The 24,281-nt window shown below is 48.7% G+C and overlaps 1 protein-coding gene across 2 annotated transcripts in view; it reads right to left on the bottom strand.

Annotated features, from left to right (window-relative positions):
- AGTPBP1 (ATP/GTP binding carboxypeptidase 1) overlaps positions 1-24,281 on the bottom strand; it is a 1,139,154-nt gene that overhangs the window by 439,041 nt on the left and 675,832 nt on the right. For both annotated transcript variants that reach the window (XM_086961295.1, XM_086961296.1), the window contains exon 13: positions 7,359-7,475. In XM_086961295.1, coding sequence (XP_086817421.1) covers positions 7,359-7,475 — 117 coding nt within the window. The remainder of the gene's footprint in view (positions 1-7,358; positions 7,476-24,281) is intronic.

Here is a 24,281-nt window from a genome sequence, read left to right as displayed (position 1 = left end):
CAGTATGGGACGACATAAAAATGATGTGCAACTTATAAACAGTTCTGTTTTTGAAGAAACTGGGAAACTACTTACCAAAACACTTGAAGGGAGGGGTGCTGCCTTGTTTCAGTGATTAGATAAGTTGCTAAGAGTTTTTAACCAATTGGGGCAACTTATCTGATCACAAAACTTTCAAAACGTCAGGCACCATAGTTGCGATACATAGGTTTGGTACAAGGCAGACCTATGGTAGAGAAGTCTCCTGTACTTCAGACTGGAAAGGTTTCCTGACTGAAGTTCTGGGAATAGTATACTTAATACACTGATACACTTTCCAGGAAAGGTAACAACATAGCAAGTATGTTCAGAGAGTTAACTCAAGTGCAGCACATAAATGTCAATAGCATCTGGGTTTACATTAAAAACTGATTGACTTATAGTGGTCAAGATGACAGTAAAGTCTAGTTAAGGCAGTGCCAAGTATTAGGATATTCAACGGAAATATTACCTCAACCTATACACCTCCATCTTAAAAGCAATCATTCATGAATGCTTTCACGATCCACAGGTAAACAATGGGGCCAGAGTAGAAAAGAGTAATATAGTCAGAGCATGACAGGCCAATAACCAGTCTAACAGCACCATTGTGGACAAGGTGCAGGACTCTGGTTGGTTCTTCAAAGACCTATTACAAGTGAATTTCAATAATGAAGACATGGCATCTCTGACGTAATTAGAAGGAAGCACAAGCTTTAGCTTGGCTAATAATTTCATCAAGACAAGACAAGACAAGCTAATAAAGAAGACCTATCTGTAAACAATTTGTCCTTGAGACAAATCAGTATGAACTTTGTGTTCCAGTTAATCTGAGCAACACTGTATATTCTGTCTTCATAATCTGGAGAAACAGCTAAACGTGGTATGCATGTATGGCAACTGGCAACTTTCATCATGGTACCAAGCAATATATGTGCATGGTTGACAAAAAATGTGCAGGTCAGGAGAGCATAATGGGAGGATCCTAAAATAATGAATAAGAGAGGACTAGGAAAGGGTTTACCACTTAAACCTATGCAATTATGTTGGGCTCAATTGTGTTGAAGACTGCTAACAGGTCTAATAAGATAGGTGAAACCACTCCTCTATATTTGGAAATCAAGAGGATGTTGTACTAAATAGACATTGGCTTATTCCATGTGTTTTAAAGTGGACAGAAGCTGTACTTGGTGGACAATTTTATGGTTATCATTGCTAAGCCAGTAGGTTGGACGTGAAAACTAGATATTAAAGTTTGAGGGAACAAGTTAGCGTTCAATTGGAACTGATATTGCTTGTGCTTCTATTGCTTGTAAGAATAGGTTATTTACGTTTGGTAACACATTATATGGTGGAGACAATATCTAGCTGCAGATTATTTATCTTTGGATTTACCAGGTATCGGACTGGATATGGAAACTTTTGTGTGAGCAATACCCCAGCGTGAAGAAGGTTGGCTCGGTTCAGTACCACTCTGTGTCATCGGCTCCGGATGTGATGTCACGGTCACATATATATATATAGGCGCCACTGAGGTTCGCGGACGTCAGTCACATTTCATGACTTTCCTCACCAGAAGGAAGTAGTGTTTAGCAAACATGTCTAGGGAAGCCCACGCTGCTGCCTGACAGATGTCCAGGACTGGCATCGACACAAGGTAACACCGTTGTCGCTGCCTTCCCTCTGGTGGAATGTGCCCTTAAGCCCACAGGAGGCTGCTTTTTAGCCAGGGCATAGCAGATCTTTTTACAGGGAAAGACTCAGAGTCAAATAGACTGTTTATGTACTGCTCAATCTTTTTCTAGCTTTTTTTAGCACACAACGAGTTGGTTGCCTACCCGGAATTCTTTTGTGCCATCAAGACAAAACAACAACACTCTTTTTGGGTCCAGAAGATGGAGCTGCTCTTCCTCTTTAGAGGGATGTGGAGGAGCATAAAAAGTGGGCAGTGGGACCAATTTAATGGGGCCACCACTTTAAGTAGGAAAGAGGCCTGGGTGCAGAGCACCACCTTATCTGGAAATATCATGAGGTAGGAGGCTTGGATAATAAAGCGTGCATATCACTCACCCTCCAAAAAGATGATACAACCACTAGAGATGCTGTCTTGATGGTAAGCAATTGGAGGGGACAATTGCATAGTGGCTCAAAGGGGATACACATGAGGTAAGTGAGAACCAGTTTCAGATTCCACTGAGGCGTAATGAAGGCCGTAGGGGGAAACATACGTACAAGCCCTTTTAAGAACCTATTTACAATATGGGACTTGAATAAAGAGGGTTGGTCAGGCAGTCACAGGAAAGCCAACAGAGCAGAAAGATAACCATTGAGAGTGCCCAGAGGAGAGCCCTGCTAGGCAAGGGTTAAGAATAAAGAGAATATCAGTAATATTTAGCACATTTCTGCCAGCGGCAGGTGTATACTGTTTTGGTGGAGGGCCGCCTGGCAATCAGAATAACTGTACAAACTTCAGTAGGAAAGTCAAAACTATCAACTGCTGCTGCTCAATCTGCACGCAAGGAGGCAGAGAGTTGACAGGTTAGGGTGGAGAACCCTCCCCTGCTGCTGCAACAGAAAATCTTCCCGAAGGGGGCAGCGTGATTGGAGGTATGATGCTCACTATCAAAAGCTCAGAATACCAAACTCTCAACACCCAGTCCAGAGCCACAAGAATGACTTGGGACATGTCGTTCCTGATCTTCTTGAGAACTCTGGGTAGAAGTTTATGGGTGGGAAGGCCTACTGAAGCCCTGAGCTCCACTTGCGGTGAAAAGTATTGTCGAGTGACACCGCCATGGAAACTCCAACACGCAATACTGCAGACATCATGCGTTCTCTTCAGAGGCCAACAGAACAAACCAAGGCTCTCCATACTGCTGAAAGGACCTTGCACCACCTCCAGCTGGAGACACCATTTGTGCCCTCCTACGCACCAACAGCTGAGTTTGTCTGTCCTGGCATTCAGAGAACCTGCCACGTTTTGAATCACCAGAGTTACGCCCTGCTGTTCCAGCCATGTCTAGAGATGCAGGGCCTCTTGACAAAGAGTCCACGAACCCACCCTGCCCGGCTTGTTGCAATACCACATGGCTGTAGAGTTGTACGTGTACACCTTCACTAACTTCTGCTTGACAGAGAGAAGAAATGTTTTTAATGCTAGTTGGATCACCTGGAGCTCCAACAAGTTGATGTGGAGCCCTGTTTCTGCCAGAGTCCTCTGATTTCCACCTCTCCCATATGGCCACCCCATCCCACGAATGACACGTTTGTCAATACGGTGAGATCTGGTTGGGGAATGGAGGGGGATCCGCCTTTAACCCAATCGCCGTTCCCTATTGCTGCACCCACTAGAACTTCAGGTCTCACTGCAGAGCCTGCATTCCCCATCTGGCATGATTTATCAACAGGATGCAGGAGGCCATGAGGCCCAGCAGCTTCGGAGTCATTTTCACCGAAATCCAGAATAGAGGCTGAAACATCGGTAACATAACCTGAATATCATGGACTCGCTGCTCGATACTGCACTGTGTCCAGAACAGCTCAGATGAAAGGCAGCGTCTGAGAAAGAGTCACGTGTGACATTTTGGCATGTTTATAGTCAACCCCAGAGAATACAGATCTACCGTAGTCTCCAGGTCGGAAACAACAGTCTGGGGCGAGGACGTCTTCAACTGCCAGTCGTCAAGGTAGAGAAAGACCAAAACCCCAATACTGCGCAGATGAGCAGCAACTACCACCGTCACCTTGGTGAACACCAGAGGGGTGCTAGCAAAATCAAAGGGTAGTACAGTGAACTGAAAGTGCTTGTGGCCTACCTTGAACAGCAGGTAACGCCTGTGGGCAGGAGGATGGGGATGTGAAAATACAGATCCTGCATGTCCAATGCTACCACCCAGTCGCCTTGGTCTAGGGCAGACAAGACCTGAGCCAATGTTAGCATCCTGAATTTCTTCGTTTTGAGGAAGATATTGACGGTTCGGAGGTCTAGAATAGGACGAAGACCTTTGTTCTTTTTGGGTATCAGAAAGTTACAGGAATAACAACCACTGCCTACTTCTGATATCCGAAACCTTTCTATAGGTCCCTTGGCCAATAGAGCTGAAACTTCCTCTCAGAGCAACATAAGATGATCCTCCGCCAGCCGTTCTGGAGATGGTGGTAAAGGAGGGGGGATTGGAAAGGGAGGGAGTAACCTCTCTGAATGACCTGCAAGACCCATTCATTCGATATTATGGACTGCAAATGGAGGAGATGATGTTGGTTTCTCCCTCAAACTGGACACCTATGCACTTTCAGAACCAAACAAAGAGGAGTTAGAGCCTGCAGCTGCTGGGGCGTTGGTGAGGGACGACTTCTGGCTACCATTCCCACAAAGTTGGAATGCCCCGCATCCTCGCATAGCCTTGAGAAGCCAATGCAGGACGGTGGCTGGGTATGGCTGACGTGGTTGAAAGCCCCTTCCATTGCCTCGAAAGGGTCCAAAGGCAGATAGGGGTGAGGTGTCACGGGGAGGCCCAAGGACCTGGCCGTAGCCCATGAGCCCTCAAAGCGCTCGAGCACCAAGTCTGCCATCTCTCCAAAAGTGGCCTTGACATCCCCTAAAAAGCCAGGTGTCCTCAGCCAGGCATGGCATCCCAAGGCCACCATCAACGAAACCACTCTGCCCAGTGAGTCAGTCGTATCCAGACCACAGCTGCAGGTCAACGTTGCTGCATCCCTCCCATCTCTCACTGTTTGGGAGAGCACAGCCCGCGCCTCCTTGGGGACCTGTGGCAATACTTGCACAACCGTTTCCCATAAGATATGTGAGAAACTGGCCAGAAGGCATGTGTTGATCACTGACCATAATGCAAGGCTGGCGGAAGAAAACGCCTTCTACTCAAGTGCATCCATCCTCCTGGATTCCCTGTCTGGGGAAGCGGAAGGGAATGCACCAGGGGATGCTGATGATTGAACTACCAACCTGTCAGGGATAGGATGTTGGCTGAGAAAACTCGGATCAACCCGGGCAGGGCGATAGCTGTATGCTATTGTACTCTTCACAGTAGCTTCTGTGCTAGGCTTGGACCAAGTGCCTAACAGGACATATGTTAGTGCTTCATTGAAGGGAAATGGGTTGGGATGAGGAAACCCCAGGTTGAAATACTTCGGTAAAGAGGTTAGTCTTGATCTGCACTGAGGGCAGCTCCGGGTCAAGGACCTCTGATGCCCTCTCTACCACCATAGCATAAGATGCTCCCTCCTCCGTAGCCACAGTAGGTCGAGAGAGCATACCAACATCTAGGGAGGTGTCAAATCCACTGGCTTCAGCAAGTGAAGTAGTGTGGCTCACTGGTTAGAGGCGGCAGACCCGAGAGCAGAGGACGGCCCGGGACCAGGGTTCGATTCCCGGCGCGGCAGGTTTCTGGACCATGGTCAGCGGACTCGATAATTCTCTCGCCTTGGTGCCCACTCTGATCAGCGATCACACTCGGCAACTCTGGGCATTAGCTTGCCTCATCTTCACTAACGGCCCCACCAGACCGCCGGGGATGCCTGGTCTCACCCTGGAGATACCCATTAAGGGACCATCTCTCAGGGAAGCCAGGAAGGGTTTCGCAGCGGTCGAAGCGCCTTGGGACCCTACGGGTAAGTAGTGCGCTATATAAATGCCTATACATTTACATTTACATACATTTACAAGCTACTCAAACCAGTCCAATTCCTCACCAGGAGCGTAACTGGAGTTCTATAGCATCAAGTGACACCTCCCACTGTTCTCCCATGTCTGTAACCTCCGCAAAACGTTCTGGCAATAACCTAGAGCCCCTGAGCTACTTCGGTATTGATCAACGCTGTTCCGATTCCAAGTCGTCCGGAATTAGAATGGGGCTGGGGCTGGCACCACCGATAGACATCGGCAGCGTCAGGAGCATCAACTTTGGGCCCAGCATAGGGGAAGTTCGCATTGACACGGCCGGCGTCGATTCGGATCCAAGATCAGGTCCATGAGACACCATCGGCCTTGAACCATGTTGGGCCCTCCTACGACCCCGCCGTGCCCAAAGGCGCACCGGAGTAGTCGGCCCACTCAAAGACTTTGCACATGACCTTGTAAATCTCTTTTATTTGAGTGGGCTCCCTCACGGAAACAGAGGGAGGCACGGAGTCGGACCTGGCAATAGCTCCGCCGAACCGTGCCTGAACTGTCAATGCTCCTCACTCGTCTTGTCAATCCTTAACGGAAGAGGTGAAGTCGAAGTCAGTCTAGGCTACCTCTTCTTCTTCCTGTACTTCTTTCCCAAGTGTCTTGAGGATCTTGAGTACGTCGAAGACAACTTGGGGCTCCTGGAGCTGTCCTGAAACCTTCGCTACCTCGATCGCAAACGATACCCCCTAGGAGTTGTGCTAGATAGTGTTAACTGACGGGCTACAAGTAGCTTTAGGGACCACTCCATCAAAGCCTTCGGTGCCATGGCCCTGCAGTCTGAGCACAACTTTGAGTCGTGGTCCCGCTCGAGACAACATAACCACACAAGGTGTGGGTCGGCAACAGACATGGCTCAGTGACAGGCACCACACGGCTTAAACCCTACCTTTCTAGAGATCATCCCTTGACACACAAGGAAAAAATCTTCGACAAAACTTCAAAAATAGTCTGTCAAAAAGAGACAGAGGGGTAGCTCTTCGCTAGATCAGTACTAACCGGTGCGGTAAGAAAAGAAGTAACGTCCACACGCCTGGTTGATACCTATACAGGTGACCGAGACATCACAACTGGCTCCAACGCCGCCAGTGACACCAGGCGGAACCGAACAGAGCCATCCGACAGTGCATAGGAGAACTGCTCACGCAAACTTTTCCAGATTCAGTTTAACGCCTGGGAAATTCAAAGGTAAGGAATCTGCAGCAAGAAGTCTATATCAGACCAAGGAGATTGCCACTGATGCAACAGGTTTTCTGGATAGTACATATTTGTGGGCTGAGTTGGGACTTCGGCAAGACATGATTGAACACAGAGGCTAATTTAACAGAGAGAAAGAAAGTGTGCTTTTAGGTAGGGAACTGGGCAGAAAACCCCCAAACCAATTTGATACTGGCATCATCGGCATGAAACATATGTTCATATAAGGGATGGTAGTTGTGTCTGTTGCTTAAACTCTATTCCTGGAATATCAATGCAACAGTTTACCCTGACTGCACAGCACAACACTACCTGCACCAAAAAACTTGATGGTTGAAGATCGACATTTGCCAGTACAATCTGCATTAGCAGAGGCATTGAACATGTCTTCCTTAAAACCAAAACCAATAAATATACACTATTTACACACATAATAATCATGCAAGTTCCTCTTTACCTGAAAGTCCTCCATGAGCTCAGGAAAAAAACATTCATACATTTTCAGTTCCTCTAGCGATCTTCCTAGCTCTTGTTTCTGTTTCAATTTATCAATATCTGTTTCAACGTCGTCATTCTGTAAAAGAACAATGCAATGTGGCTAAGATGTAATACAGGTGAGATCTTAAATAATTTACAGAAACTCTTTTGATAAATTATATTTAGTGCATCTTAGCTCAATAATCTATCGTTTGCATGAATATAGTTCATTTATTGAGAATCGGTGCATTATCGTTCTCATGTTAACAACACTAATATAGGAACTGGTACGATGCATGGGTGCAGTTATTGTGGCATATTTTATAAATAAAGGGGTCTTGGCAAATGTATTTCTATGCAGGGCCCCTTATCAAGCTTAGCCAAGCACTAAATATAGGCATTCATTACTTTAGAAGCATTGCTTTTAATGGTTCTACTTACCCATGTGCACATTCTTTGATTCTTTAGAAACTGGGAAAGACCTGTTATTTGACACTCAGAGGGAAATTACAAAGATTACATTTGGCAGAAGTATCAAGGGCAGACATGGGAACTGAGTGAGTTAAGTGCGGTATTAAAGAGGGCTTTAGGTCTGATGTTTCCCAGTCTCTGACTGTCTTAAAGTGTTCCATTTTATCAGCCAAGTCCAACCAACTGTCAAGTACCATAAACATAACCTGGGTCTCGGCGATAGTTGTCTACCATGAAAAGCAAATGGGAAGGAACTCCTTCCAGTGAAAAAGAGTGTGTAGAGTACAAAGGCAGGACAAACTGCAGATTGTGCTTACCCAGATAGCAGTGATTTAAAAAAGTAAAGGATGGAAACACAAAATCCTCCCCATTTCAGGCACTGAAGACAATTGCATGGTCGACAGGGTCAATGTTACAAGCTGTTCTCCGCATCATCTTCTGCATTTTCTTTTACTAATGCCTCAGTTTCCATCAAATTCAAAGGATGACACCAAGTACAACAGTAATTTGGAAGCAGATGTTCTTGGATAGCTCTGCCTGCCACCTGTCGAACATCATACTGCTTCCCTTAAGTTAAATTATTTCTCTCTCCATCCACACTTCAGACCTGTGTAAACACAAGCACAGATGAGAAGTGAGTCCATTGTAAAATGGGGTGGGATTTGGTACATCTATATATCTACAGACTGCAGCTTGCACTTATTGCTACAGTAAATCACAGCCTCCCTTCCTCTAGAACAATGGGAAATCCTGCACAGCAAATATGGGGGAAGTAACTACTGAGGAGCTCGTAAGCCTAGTCAAACCGTTTCCAAAGAAATAGAATGGAAAAACTGAGCACTAGCCCTGGAGGCAACATCCAGCACACTGTTCACAAAAAATAGTAGGCCACAGCTCTCATGGCTACTTTAAATATAATATACAAATGAAAAAGTCAAAGACTACTGCTTTGATCCCACATTGTGCAACAATCCAGAATACAACCTATGTAGCAAGAAATGGAACAAAACTGCTAAAGGTAGGGCCAACCATATATAACAAAATGCTGGTTAAATACTCTGGAAACTGCATGGTGAAAACAGAACCTGAGAGGCTTGATGAATGAACTGAAGAAACATTTTTCATTACGAACTTCAATTTTGACGAAAACAGGATATATTCTGAGAATATCTCTTTTACTGCAGCACACTCATCTTGATGATACACCTGAGAATAGGCAAGAGGTCTTCTGACAATGTAAAATTTTTTTGTCACATGCTCAAATATCTACTATAACAGAAACGGCTAAATAATTTTTAAATACTTAAACAGGTTGGGTCTCTGAATAGAGAAAATGAACTGAGTGGGTGCTAAAGTAGCGTTGGATAGGAAACTCCAAAAGAATACAAAAAAGGATAAAATCAGCAATCACAGAGATCTGAGGGTCTAGAATGGAGAAATCCATCCCAACAATTAGGTTGTTTGTGGATCTCCACCAATCCAGGTCTAGTATAATATCCTAATGGACAGATTGCTGAACTGACTAGAGAAATATTGTCTGGTCCCAACGACGTAAAAGTGGAATTTGAGAATAAAGAATTCAAAAATGAGCATGATGGACAACATGAATGCAATCCATCAACCACAGAGCCCTCTGGAACCACCATGCTGTGTTGATGGATACAGAATGAAAGGACAGGTCAAATATGAAGGGGACATCAACCAGTTTTCCCAGTGAAGTTTTTTCAGATTGTCCATTGTCCACACTTCTCTTAAGTCTCCCAGGACCCTCTCCGTTTCTTTCATCCCCACCCCCAACTCTGATGGTGCTCTCTTCAGAAGTGCTGATCTTTGTAAAATTCACAAAGCTTATAACAGTATCAGCTTGGCTTCGCTCTTCACAGTTTACTCCCTTCAGTAGAGAAGAAGGTTCAAGAAAGAAGTTTAGTCACTGCTGCTTCTTTTAAGGGGTGGTGACCAATAAGGGCTGTGTACATGCCAGAGTTTTACAATATCTAAATAGGATCGTTTTAAATAATATAAATGGTAATAATTTACATTCTTGATGCATCTCTTGAAAATCTGGCTTCGAAGCAGCCAATAACCAATGACTGGGGGATTTGTGAGAAGGTACAAAGTTCGCTTTCTGTTCTGGTTTGTCTCTACTTGCTTAAAATTATCACATTAAATGGGCACACAACACCAGTCAATTTCTTTTTCTCGTGGGACATGGCCACTCCTCCTGGTACCCAACCACATAAAAGCATTACATTAGAAAAATGAATTCTTAGATGGTGAAACAGGTTTCTGAAACCCTATGTGGTCACTACTGTGGTTGGGTAAATCTGATCATGTAGCCCCTGTACCTGATAAATGAGGGCAAACTTAACCTCAGAATACTGAGACTGAACTCCTTTTCAAACATAGAGGAACCTAGGAGGCAGCCTAAATGATAGAAGTGTTTTATTCCTCTGGAGGTTCAGGGTACTGACATTGTCCAGATATAAAAAGATCAAGTTAAAATACTAAGAATTTCAGATGAAAGTGAAGACCAATGTACCATAAAATTCCATCTATGAAGCTCAAATGCATGTCTTCTTTTTTATTTAGGTTCAATGTCAGACTACCACTGCGGAATGTGTAGAACACATGCTTAGATTACGTTTCAGTGATCTGCTACAAGCTGTAGTTGCATGTTTGTGCCGTTTGAGATCTAATGCACATCTTCTTATTATGCCTGATATTGGCACACTGCACATATTGAGACATCCAGAAAGTGATAGTTAGAGATTGCTTGTAATGGATTCTTCTCTTTGTTACAGGGTTTTCCATCCTTACTTATTCTTCATAAATGAATCATAGCTGCGGGGAGACAAGGCTCCAGTATTGCATGAAGCTGTTCCACCAGGCTACCAAACAACTAAAAAAAATGGCATTGGCAAAAGAGGAGGCTATTTCGCCATCCAATTGTATCAGGAAGCATTAGCTAAATACAACTCTGCTGTCTGGACAGCTATTGATCACATAGCCCCATTAAAATCTCTCCCTAGTCCACAGGCAGCCTGGTTCTCGCCTCAGTTGCGAGTCCAAAAACAACTCTGTAGGAAATATGAGAGGAGTTGGCGCGCTACTCATGAAGAGAAGGACAGAGATCGGTTTTACACCACTCTGTCCAGCTATCATAAAAACATAAAAACTGCACAGAAAACCCATATAGCATCGCAATTAGCTCAGGCTGGTAACACCCCTAAAATTCTGCACCAGATCCTCCAGTCCTTTATTAGCCCCAAGGTCTGTGAAAGCTCGGAGGCTCCCTCGCAAACGCTGTGCAATGATATTGCTCTATACTTCTCACAGAAATTAGAGCTTATCTATTAAAAAATCATCTCAACAGGAAGCCAGCCGCAGATCCTAACGGGATCTGACCAATTAAAACCAAACAGATACATCCTCAGCTGTTAGAGCATTTCCCCACACTAACATCAGCAGAGGTTGAATTATTGATATATAATTTAAAATCAGGGTCCCCTTTGGACCTTATCCCGGCCAAAGTTATCCCTCCCTTGGCCAATCATTTGTCTACCTCGATCAAATCTCTCATTAATCTCTCCCTGAGAGAAGACCAGGTACCTCCAGAATGGAAAGCTGCACAGGGGGGCGTGGCTTGGACGGAGAAGATGGCAGACGCGTGAGCGAGGAGCTCCGCACCAGCCGATCACTTCTCCTGTTGTAACCTGCAGCCGGGGCATCTTTCAGCGTCCCATCCGCCGGCCGAGTGCTGGTGGCAGTCAGGAGGACACTCAGTCAGTTTTTGGGGCTCTCGGTGCTGTGCGCAGACTACCGCAGCGGTTGCCGAGGCTTGGCGGACGAAGACTGCACGGGCTGACTCCGGAGCGCCCTCGGCCTCACTTCACATCCCAGTCGAAGGGTCATGCGTGGGCCGCGCTGACCAGTGTGTGACTCAGCCACACGCGGGTGCCTGTGGCGGAGCCGGGGACTGGCTGCGAGAGGATGCCCCTGCATGTGAGCTGTCAGGGGCGCGGAGATCGGCGCCGACGGCCTTCCCGGAGCTGCGATACGGAGCCAGGAGCGACTGGGACCTACACCTGCCGGGGTGATGGGGGCGCCCTGCAGGGGGCCCAGGGTTTGGGTGACTGCGCAACCCTGTGCATGAGTGGAGGTGTTGTGTTTACTATACTTGTGTCCCTCATAGGACACCTTACCCAGTGTGCTCATCAGTGTCCCTGCGAGGACACCGTCCCAGCAGTGAGGTCACCAGCTGGCAACTGTCACAGTTGACAGTTACCAGCTGATCGCCGAGCTGACTGCAGCTTCGCTCCATGTGTCTGGGGCATGCGTGTTGGCTTGTTAATAAACCAGTTAAGAAACCTTTATGCGTCGGTTTTCTTAATAGGAGGCTTCCGGGAGCAGGACTACGCGATCGGGGACCACGGAGGCAAGGAGCTCAGCGGGACTTTGGGGATGGAGAAGGGCCTCTGTGCACGTGTATGGCCGGCATTCTTGCCCCTCCCGACTCCGGACTGGTGTTGGTAGGATCCTCGCTGCCTCCGCTCGTACCCCTGGTTGCGGCTCGCTTCTGACACTGCAGCGGATGGTGTCATTGCTGTGAGGCACCGGCGAGCAAGCATGCTTTCGTTCTGCTGCGCTAAGGGGCAACCAGCGTTCACTACCCTATTGCCATCACAAGGGTTACGGCCTCTTCTGCCCGGCTGGTCAAAAGCAGGGCCCCACATTACTGCATAGTGCCGCAACCTGATAAAGTGGCTGGGTTTCCTGGACACTCCCACACACCCCGCCTTAAAGACTGTGCTGACCGGTTGAACCAGACGCCAACATCACCTTCCGGTCCGGGGTGTCCCTCAGCAGCGTGGGGGGGGGGGGGGTAATCATCGCCTCCCGGGCTGGAGTATCCATCAGCAGAGAAAGGTCGAGAAGTTGGTGGACTGGGCAGCCGGAGGGCCGCTGGGACTCATTCGACGTCTGGACTCACAAGAGCGGGCACCGGAGCCTGGATCCACCACATGGCAGAGAACTGCGCTCATGATAGGACCCTGCGGTGAGTGGGAGCGAACCCCTGGGTGTGGGAGAAGGAGTGGAATGAAGATCAAGCTCGCGCTACCGTCCTCAGAGACGGCCACTCGGTGATGGGTGGCCTATTACTGACCCTGATCCCGACACGTAGTGCACAATGGGAGCTGCGGCCCCGCCCAGGAGTCTCTATTGCTATGGGGAAACCAAGAGGTCGCCAGGCGGGCGCCGGGCAGGACCCGGAAGACAGTGCGCAGGACCAGTTACAGACCAATCTGGATGGCCCTTTCCAACGGCAATTCAACAAAGTCCTGAAGGCAATAGCTGATATTAAGGCAACCCTCTATCAAGACATTAACACTGTCGCAGTGGGTCTTGGCCTGCTGCGCGACGAACATTAGAAGCTGGCGGAGAGGGTCAAGGGGACGGAGCATGCTGTGGCTGAGTTGGTGCCCGCCCATAAGGCCTTGGAACAAAAGGTGGGAGCCTTCACGGACAGAGTGGGTCAAATGGAACGCAGGGCGGAGGACGCTGAAGGGCGTAACAGGAGGAACAATGTGCGTGTCCTAGGCCTGCCGGAAGGAACGGAGGGTGGTGACAAGGTGGCCTTTCTAGAGCAGTGGTTTAAGACTGTCGCGGTGCCGGAGGGCCTTTCCTCCTTCTATACCCTTGAACGGGCACAGAGCGTGCCGGCCAGAACTTTGGCACCTGGACAACCTACGCGTCCCGTGGTAGGTCGCCTGTTCCACTTTCGCGACAGAGACCTCCTCCCGCAAAAGGCGAGAATGATTGGACGTTTTACAGGGGATAACAGTAAAGTCTCACTCTTCCCAGATTATACGCTGGAGGTCCAGAGGAAACGGACTTCCTACCTGGAGGTCAAGAAAGCCCTAAGAAATGAAGGACTTCAGTATTCCCTGATGTTACTGGACCGACTCCTTATCCTGCTAGATGGGACAGCTCAGTACTTCAATAGCCCTAGTGATGCATGGGACTGGCTGGAGGTCTGTAAAGGTGAGACTCCTGCAGCTGGAGGCCCCAAGGGCCTTGAACGGCCACCTCTGGAACAACGGAAACAACTGAGGTGACGTACTCGCAAAGGGATCTCCAAAAAACTGACTCCATCACAGACTGAGCATGAGAGGGCCGGGGCTCTACGGCGGTGGCTGATCTGCTGGGGAGCCAAAATATAGCTTCAGGAGCAGAGGCCGGTTCCTCTAAAGAGTCAGAAGGAAATTGGCACAGACTCCTCCCATAGCGATAGCACAAAGCTGCCGGAGGTGACACCTCAAACTGCGGATGGTATCATCTAATGGGACTGGTAACTAAGGACTGATGTGCCCTTTAGAGACTCCTTGTCTGACTGTCGCCCACTCTGGGCCCTGTGCTGTGTCCCGTTTATTGCAGGCTGGTGTGCCCTCCTTAATAGGGTCACCTCTCTCCACTTTTCTTGCCCTTTTCTGCCTTGCCTACCCCCGGTGAGTGCCACGTTAGGTTGCTGCCTCAATTAGCACATACTGTTCACCATGATGTTTGGGTGGCGGACCGTTGTCGAGCTGCCCTGAGATCGTTGAGTTCACCGTCTAAGGTTTTTTTTTTCTTGTGGTGTGGTTCTGACCTGGAATGATTACAGAGGAGTGGGAAGTTTTGTATGCCACGCGGCCGAGGTGCGGACCTTGGTTGCAGGGAGGTTTCCTGGTTTGATGCAGTGGGAATGACTGGGATCCAAAAGCATTTCCGATTCCTAGTGTGGAACATTAGAGGGATGGGGTCCATGGCGAAGCGCTCCAATATTTATTCATACTTGAGGCGTAGGGACATCCATATAGCATTTTTGCAGGAAACCCATTTAAACAGCGAGGAAGCTGGGAGACTGAAAAAACGGTGGAGGGGCCAGGTATTTGCGACAACCTGTTCCACCTTTGCTAGGGGGTATTGATCTGGGTCAAGCCAGGGGTCCCCTTTGCAGTGAAACGAACATGGGTGGACGAAGGTCGCCGATGTGTCCTGGTGGCTGGGAGATTGGCAGGTCGCGAAGTTTCGCTTGGGACGGTTTATGCCCCTAATCAGGATTAGGTTGGCTTTTTGGACCTCTTTTCTGCGGCATTGGCGAGTAGTGTGCAGGGCAATCTAATCCTTGGAGGAGATTTTAAATGTGTTGTGACTGTTGATCTAGATTGGTCGCACCCGCCTTTGCTGGGGTCCCTAACTCGCCGCACTGCTCTGGGGCTAGGTGCCTGGATGGAGCATTGGGGGCATGGGGATACATGGGGGCTACAGCATGATAGTCATAGGGAATTGTCTTTCTTTTCCTCAGTGCACCAAGTGCACACGCGCCTTCATATGTTTTTATGTTCCCCTACTTTTACTAGTAAAATCACACAATCGGAGTACCTGGGCCGTACACTGTCGGACCACAGACCATCACTGATCACGCACCAGCTATTAGGACGGCGCCCCCCAATGCCCACCTGGAGACTTAATCCGGCGCTGCAAGAATATGACCCATTTAGGACTTCACTTCACACTCTTCTTTATACTTATTACTCTATTAATGCTAATACTGCATCCTCAGTCGGAGTGGAATGGGAGTTGTTTAAGGTGGTGGTGCAAGGCCACTGACTTGGCCAGGCAACTGGGGTCTATTGGGAGCTCCAATAGGAGGTGGTCCAACTGGAAGGCGGCATACGTAGATTAGATAATCTTCAAGGCACCGGGGGCCCATCTCATCAGGAGTTCCAGGAGGCCCGCAAACGCTACAATGTGGCCATGGGTCACCTATGCTGCTACAACTATAACGAATATCTTGATAGGGTGCAGAGGGAGAAGGGGAAAGCGGGCCGTCCCCTGGCTAGATTGATCCAGCCCGAGCTGGGTGGCTCTCCTATTACCCAACTGGTAGCGGAAGATGGTGTGCTACATTATTGTCCTGATGAGATTAATGATTTTTTTTGCTGTGTACTATGAACAACTTTATGCGGCCCCAGCTGCAGTCCCTTGTTCTGCAGGGGAGTTCTTGCATCTGCTGGCCCTCAGGGTGCTAGGATGAGGATAGGGAGGAGCTGGGGGATACGATCACCTCGCAGGACATTCAGGCTGTGTTGGACTTGGCCCTTATGGCAGGTTCACCCCTAGACTTTTTGCTTGTAATGGTGACCTGGTGATGGTGATTTTTGGGTTCTGCGCACTTTCACGGTGTCCCAGTGGAAAGTGCGTGCGCACTCTGAGTGCATGTGATGAGATAGGCCTGCCCTCCCATAGGAATGCATGGGGAATGTATGTGTCCCTGGTAGTTCCTGATGCGTGGGGTGTACAGGTTCGAATCTGATATGTGCGAACTCGTGAGAGTGAATGCTTCGCAATGGTGTGTGTTGCATGAGTGTGTCATATGTAGAAATGCCATTTCCAGGAGTTGGCATATTAATGTAAAATATGCCTGGCGTGTGATTGGCTGGAGCTGGCTGGTGAGCCTGGCTCCAGGAAGGCTGGGTGGGTCTGCCTGGTGGTGAGTGCGAGATTAGCATGAGTGGTGTGTGGGAGGAGTGTACCTGTGTCCTGGATGGGCTGGGTTTTCCCCACACAATGCTGGCTCCGCCCCCCTGTGGTGTGACTGATGACCCTAGCCCTGCCAGTGAAAGAAAGGGGTGGTTGGGCCATCAAGGGTACTCAAGGACCAGCTGCGACTGGGTCTGCCCCCACCCTGTGCCAGAACAAAGGATTTGGTGTATAAAAATGGGGCTGTGTCCCCACTGAAACAGTTCTTTTCCAGGATCCTGAGGGGGGCTGTTGCTGCTGCTGGGCCAGAGGACCGCCACTTGGGGTGTCTCTCTGCCTGGAGACCCAGTGAGCTGGCTCTGGGCCCAGCCTTGCCCCCCCCCTGCCTTGCTGAGGGGCTCTGCCTGGACTTTGGGGGCCTGAGCTCTCCCCTAGCGCTTGGGAGCGCTCAAATTCAAATTTATTTTATTATGTTTTGGCTCTCAAAGAGGGCCACATAAACATGTACATACAAAGCAACACAATCAATAAAAAATTGCAAACTTATAAAACATAGTATTCAAGCCATAATAGGTACACTGCGAACCATCGGTCCCACAAGGCCAGAGGGACACCGTCTTCCAGAAAATTTAATAAATAGCTAAAAATCCTTTAAAAAAGTTAAAAACATAGGCGCAAAACATTTCATTAGGTGGGCAGTAAAGTGCATGGAGGAAATCTTGTAAAGTGACGATGCTGAGGCGTAGACAAATTACTTTAAGCCATCGATTGCGCAAGCTACGTAACATAGGACAAATCAAAAGTACATGCATAAAGTCCTGGTAGCGCTCGATTTCGGCCCCAGCGCTTAATAGCGCTTTATTTGCTACTTTTGCGCAGGAGGCGCTTTAAAAATTCAGCTAGCGCAGGGAGCGCTTTAAATTGCCTTTTAGCGCTGAGGAGCGCTTTGTCCGCCCAAGCGAGTGCCACCTCGCTTTTATTTGTGAATTCCTGGGAGGCTACCCCGGATTGCGGCAAAAAGAAGTTCCCCTCGGCCTCAGCAGCGCGACCCGGAGCCTGGGGGGCTCGTCTGCAGGGCCGCGCTGCCATTGGCTGTCTCGCAAGCCTATCAAGCTTTAGCCTGGCCGGAGGGTTGCCCGGCTACGGGAGAAGCGTCCTCGAGGACGTCGGGGAAAATGGCGGCCTAATCGCGGCTGGGGCGCCGGCCGCACGTACTGCCCAGGAGGAAGAAGGTATTATCAAAAACAATGGCCCAACCCGTACTTATTGGTTGGATGAATCAATCATAAGCTCACAGTTTATCACTTCTGAAATTCAACGAGGATTAAAGCTATTCACCTCCAAAATGATTAAATCATAAAATGTTCATTCCATTAGAAAAGCAACCACCTATCACAACTCATTTATTTACAAAAAGGAGTTTTAATAGAGTACTCCAAATACAGCGAAACATTGGCAACTACCCGTGCGCACTCCCTGCAACCAACTTCACGGACATGGCGCTGATGCGTGATTGACACCACGTACGCTCCGAGTTTGGCGAGTCTATTCAACAACCTTTCGCACGCATAATTGAAAATTGACCCTTGGGACCACCACCCATTCTCGTGAATTACGCCCAGTGAGGGTGACACTGAAAAGTAAAGAGAATCGTCAGTTGCCAGGACGAATCCATATCCTCCTTTTTTCTACGGTGATACGCATACATGAACACTTGCAGTAACAAGCAAGTCCGCGTTTGAGAACAGTATTTCCACACCAGAATTGTAGTGTTTCCGGCATACGATCATTAATTAGGAGTGTGATTTTGGCCATTCCCTTCACGTCCTTCGAGAAACATGAGGATTGTGAATTTCCCATTAAAGCAAATTGGGCATACAGCGTTTTAGCTACGGTACGAAGGCTTTGCCTTTTACGTCCTGAGGAAGACCCGCAGGTCGAGGTCCCCAGTTACCCTAGCACCCCAAGACGGGTCGAAACGTCGACGCTCCCCCTTTCTATCACCAGGACCACTACTCCCCTGAACATTATACATGCCAGTTAAGACTGTATAATTGTTTTAAAAAAATTGGATTAATACTAAGAGTGGCCTGTTTATTTAATACGTTGGATAAATACCAGCTTTTTTCCCCTTAAGTTAATTAAATCTCATGTCACTTTTTCATTGAGGCTTACACCCCTTTTCTTTAAACCACCACTTTCTTCTTTCTTCTGGCACCCTTATAGAAGCACTAGCTCTTTCCTTTACCGTTCGCTGTGAATACTGTACAAATGTATATAAATTAATGTTTCGCTGTATTTGGAGTACTCTATTAAAACTCCTTTTTGTAAATAAATGAGTTGTGATAGGTGGTTGCTTTTCTAATGGAATGAACATTTTATGATTTAATCATTTTGGAGGTGAATAGCTTTAATCCTCGTTGAATTTCAGAAGTGATAAACTGTGAGCTTATGATTGATTCATCCAACCAATAAGTACGGGTTGGGCCATTGTTTTTGATAATACTGACTACCCAGGTCCAACAACCGTTTTGGGTTACCCCATTTTTATAATGGCCAGGAGGAAGAAGGAGCCCAGCGTCTTGTCCTCGGCGAGGTTCTCGAGGGTGAGAGAGCCCCGCCCGCTGCCCGGCAAGGAGGAGAGCCAAGCTCCCGCCGAGGAAGGAGACCGCCAGCGTCCCCGCAGCCTACGGAGAGACCAGACCGGGTGAGTGCAGTGTTGCCCAGAGAATGGGGGAGGCGTCGGGGCACATTGCCGATGCCCGCCCCCCCCCCAGTGCTCTCTCCCAGAGTGAGGGACAGTTCTGCTTCGTGCGCAGAGCGGCCCCGGTTGCCAGGGGGGCCGCTCCAACCAGTGGGGCATTGCGTGCTGAGGGCCCCGAGAGGCTCAGGGTGCCTTTGTTTGTATTTTGAGTCCCCCACGAGGGACTCCAACGAAGGGGCAAGTGTTCTTAGAGCCCCGAGGCTCTTGGGGGCATTGCTTGATGTTAAGAGCCCAGAGAGGCTCAGGGGGACATTTTGTTCTGCCGAGGCTGCGAGGCACCCACATTGGCCCCATTGTTGTTCTTGAGCCCTGGAAGGCTCAACCATGCTTGCACCAGTTGCCCAGCACTTTGTGGGCAACTGCCACGTTTAGGCCCCCTGACATTGGACACAGGGCGTCCTAGCCCCAACAAGGCCAGAGGGCCTAGGGACAGTCACAGGTGGTGACTTACGTGAGTTTGGCGCAATTGTTATTGTTACACCTCTGAATGAATGTTATGCATTGCATCATGCGTTATGTTCTTACACCCCTACAGGTATTGTAATACTTAGGTGGTTGTTTTCTCCCTAGTACAGGTGGTGCTAGTGAGGTCCTGATTACCAGTGATTACTGGTTGTGTGCTATTTTGTGCTAATATAATTTTACATTCTAAGTGCTATTTCTGAAAGTGTTACTTCTGATTCCTGACAGTGGTCCAGGTGGCCCTGTCTTGTACATATCCCCTGTAAATTCTGCCCGTGCCCCTGGCACATTGTAAAGTGTGTGTTAATCTAATGTGTTTTGGTGTAATACAAAGGCTATTTTTATATATAACCTTGTGTGGAGTTTCCTTTGTGGTGGGCCTTGGGTGTTGTTGCTGGGGTGCGTGCGCAAATACTTAACTCATATCGGCTCCAAGTTTAGCCTTGCTGCTCGCGCCACGTTACCTAGAGGGTGAGTAGGGGTTATCTTGGTGTGTAACTCCCTTGCCCTGACTTAGGAGTGGTGGTCTCTGACTGACTTTGGCGCAAGCCCTGGCCAGCCAGGGATCCCATTTCTAAAAGGCTGCTATACATGGGCTGGCGTTGGGTGAGACGCCGGGATCGGATGGACTTCCGGCCAAGTTTTACCAGCGCTTCTCTGACATACTTGCACCGCAACTGGTTAAGGTGTATGCGGATGCTTACGAGACTGGGGTGCTGCCTGCCTCTGCTCGGAGAGCTCTAGTAATTCCTCTTCCAAAAACCAAGTCGCCGAGGCCCGGGGTCAAGGACTATAGGCCCCTATCCATGCTTTCCTCAGATTTTAAGATTCTGAGCAAGGTACTAGCTGGTAGATTAGTCCCCCATATGCAGCAGCTGATGCACTTGGACCAGAATGGGTTTATTCCTGCCCGCCACACCTCCTACAACCTCCGAAAGCTTTACTCTATTCTGTACCATGCTGATGCCTAGAGCTGCCTCCAGGCTGCAGTGCTTTCCGACGATTTGGAAAAAGCTTTTGATACGGTGGGGTGGAGGTATCTGTTTGCCGTAATGAGGAGAATGGGGCAGGGGGCGGACTGATCCATTGGATACGGTTATTATATGCAGCTCCACCGCCAGGGTCCGCACGGGCAGGACGATATCTAGGGAGTATGGTGTGTACCGGGGACTAGGCAGGGGTGCCCCCTCTCCCCCTCCTTTTCGCCTTGGCGATTGAACCCATAGCCAGGGGGTGACAGGATTGGACTGGACTCTGCTGGGCGGATACATTATGTCTCCCTCTAGGCCGATGATCTTCTGGTGTACCTGAGGGACGCAGTGGTGGGCACCCCTACGGTAATGCGAATATTGGGAGAGTTTACCAGTGTATCGGGGGCTGCGAGTTAATAAAAAGAAGACGTACCTATACCCAGTAGCTGGTCCCCTCCCTCTGCCGGATGCTCTGACGCCCAACATTGTTTGGGGCAATTAAAACATTTAAGTATCTGGGCATACAGGTGTTCCATTCGCTTGAGGACTTGAAGGAGGGTAATTTGGGAAAGGCAGTGCGCTCTTTACCTGTGTGTGTCTTTTGGCATACCCGGCAGCAGCCCATGATGTCCGGGGTTTCCCTATCCAAGATGGTCATGCTCCCTCACCTGCTGTACTTCTTTGTCAACCTCCCGGTCCCTCTACCTAGAGGTTGGTTCCGCCCCTAAACGCCCTGCTCTGTGATCTGGTGTGGGGAGATGGTCGTACCAGAGTGTCCCTGGCGACGCTACAGCGTCCAGCTGCTGAAGGGGGGCTAGGAGTGCCGAATTTTGAATATTATATCTTGGCTGGTCAGTTGCAGTGGCTACTACAATGGATAGAAGAGGTTAATTGGGAGGAAACTTTTTTGTCCCTCCCGGAAGCCCGTCCCAGATTAATGACAGCGAAAGTCCTCAAACCATTGATGCCCACACCGTACTGTTCCCTATTGCAACGTACTACCTTTCAATCCTGGCGGAGGTGTGGGAATGGAGGAGGGCAACTTGCTAAGTATAACCCTGTGTTGCCTTTGGTGGGTTTACCACACGGAGATCCCCAATCTGTCTTTTAGAGCTGAGCAACTGGACCCCTGGACGGCGGTGGGGCTCAATACTGTTGTTGATTGTTTCTTGGACAAGTGCCTAATCTCTTTTGATGGCCTTGTTGAAGATTGTGGTCTGCCTCCAGGCCAGTTTCTGCATTATGAAGCCCTCGACCGCACCTTTGCACAGTTGTGGGGGAGGGCAGAGGTGAGCCGGATACCCATCCGGTGATCCATGCCTTGTTCACGCTTGGAAATACAAGGCACCTAGTGAAATGGTTCTACGTGGCTCACCAGGGGGGCCTCGGTGCGCCCATTGACCAGACTATGTGCCAAATGGCACATGATTGGCGATAGGGTGTTAACAGATGCAGAATGGCACAGAGTGTTGTACTGCCCTAAGAGGATCTCTCGGAACTCCAGCCTAAAATATCTACAGTTTAATTATACGCATATGGCTTACATGACCCCACACCCACTTATTTGTGGCATATGGGGGTGAGGTTCGTTCTTGCCCCAGATGTTTGCATCCGGATGCGTACTTTGGTCATATGATTTGGGAGTGCGGAGTCGTGCAGCCTTTCTGGGAGGCAGTGCTGGGTAAGCTGGTGGACATACTGGGCAGGGATCTACCTTTCACAATACAGACGTGTATATTAGGTCTTTTTCCTCGACCGCAGAAGCGTAAGGTAGGTAACAGACTTATATGCTTGGCGCTGGAGCTGGCGAAACGTCATATTGCGTGGGATGGAAATCTACCGGGGGACCACAATTTTCACTTTGGCATAGAGATGTTGTGGTGTGGGGTGGAGCGGAAGGCAGATCGCTCAGTTGGAAAGAAAATAAGGGCATGAGGAAGCTTCCCTTGGCAGACCAGTGGAGGGCAGTGTTGGCGACCTGGGAGAACCCGGAGGGACGGGAGGCGGCATTCATAGATTAGGGTCCCGAGTCGGATGCGGGTGCGCGCCCTAACTTGTATCGCCTATTGCCGTCTCGGTTGGCTTGGTGCCCAGACAGTGCGACGCGTTTACAGGCTGGGAGGGAATAGCATTTGTTGACTTACTGCGATTCTGGGGGCAGTAACCTTAGTACTAGCTATAGGACCCTTCCTTGAGGGTTAACCTGCTGGTCCACTGCTGTCACTACCTCATATACTGTGTCCTCACCACTAGCGGCACTGGAACTGTTTGCTGTGATTCATCCTCTGCTTCAGGTCTTTCATTTGTTTGGTAATTTTCTTTCTTTTTTTCTTTGCCCCAGTTGGGAATCCATATATTGATTGATGTTGATTTTTGTGTTGTTTGGGCATTTTGGCATGTTGGCAACTGATCCCACATTGATTATATGGCACTAGGTGCTCTAGATTGTGCACTGAGAAGGTAGACGTTGCTATAATTTGTGATTCTTCTGATATTTCTTTTTGGGACTGTTCTGCCTCCGCATATTTTTATGAAAATGTGTATCTTGAAAAATCGAAAATGCAAATAAAGATAATGAAAATAAAAAATAGAATGGAAAGCTGCACAGGTCAGGCAGATTTGTAAGAACAGTAAAGTCCCTTGGACGGATCTCTCCAACCTCCGCCCTATTTCACTCCTTCGATTTCTGAGCAAACTATTTGAGAAACATGTCAACAATCATCTCTCCAATCATGTTGAACTTATGGGCTGCTTAGACCACTCCCAGTCTGGCCTTAGGCCCAAATAAAGCACTGAATCAGCACTGCTAGTGGTCACGGATAATATCAGGATGCCCCTAGAGAAGGGCCACTCTATGATTTTGGTGCTGTTGGACCTATCTGCCGCGTTCGACACAGTATCACATTGTATATTGCTCAGAAGACTGAAGGAGATCAGACGAAGAAATTCAGCCTTACAGTGGATTACAAGCTTTTTATCAGTCCGCTCCCAGACTGTCAACTTAGGCCCGTATCGTTTGGCTCCGACAGAACTGTCCAGGGAGTTCCTTAGGGCTCATGTTTGAGCCCTACTTTATTTAACATCTATATCGCTCCCTTGGCCAATCTTCTGAGGACGCATGGTTTCACCCCCATATCCTATGCCGACGATACTCAGTCGCTCTTTCCATTCGACAAATGTAATCCTTCTGTGCAGTCGGCATTCTCTATCGGTATGAGAGCTATTTCACACTGGATGAAGAGTAATCTCCTCCAGAGCAATGTGGGGAAAACAGATTATGCTCTTTGGAGAAGCCCCTTCACTATGGACGCCAGAATGGTGGCCGAATGATCTGGGTCCCCATCCTGCCCCCAAGCTGACGGTTAAGAACTTGGATATCCGTTTGGCTCAAGCCCTCACTTTGAAGGAGCATGCTACTCAGACAGCCGGCTCCTGTTTCCACACAATGGGCCTGCACCGTCGAGTCTTCCCTCTGCTTCCTGACTCAACCCGGAAAACTTTAACTCAGGCTCTTGTATTAAGCAGTCTGGACTACTGTAACGGCCTGCTGATCTATGCCAATGAGGCCTCGCTCAGCAGACTGCAGGTAGTCCAGAATACGGCGGCATGATTAGTCCTCAATGCTCCTCCTAGGACTCCTTCTCGCCCTCTTCTTATGAAGCTGCATTGGCTTCCTATCCGCCAACGAGTAAGAATTAAAATCTGTTGCATT

This window comes from Lissotriton vulgaris, chromosome 3_1, assembly GCF_964263255.1.
Source record: "Lissotriton vulgaris chromosome 3_1, aLisVul1.2, whole genome shotgun sequence".
NCBI classification, from domain to species: Eukaryota; Metazoa; Chordata; class Amphibia; order Caudata; family Salamandridae; genus Lissotriton; species Lissotriton vulgaris.
Note: the sequence above shows the minus strand (reverse complement) of the source record. Positions and strands in the feature narration are given on the sequence as shown.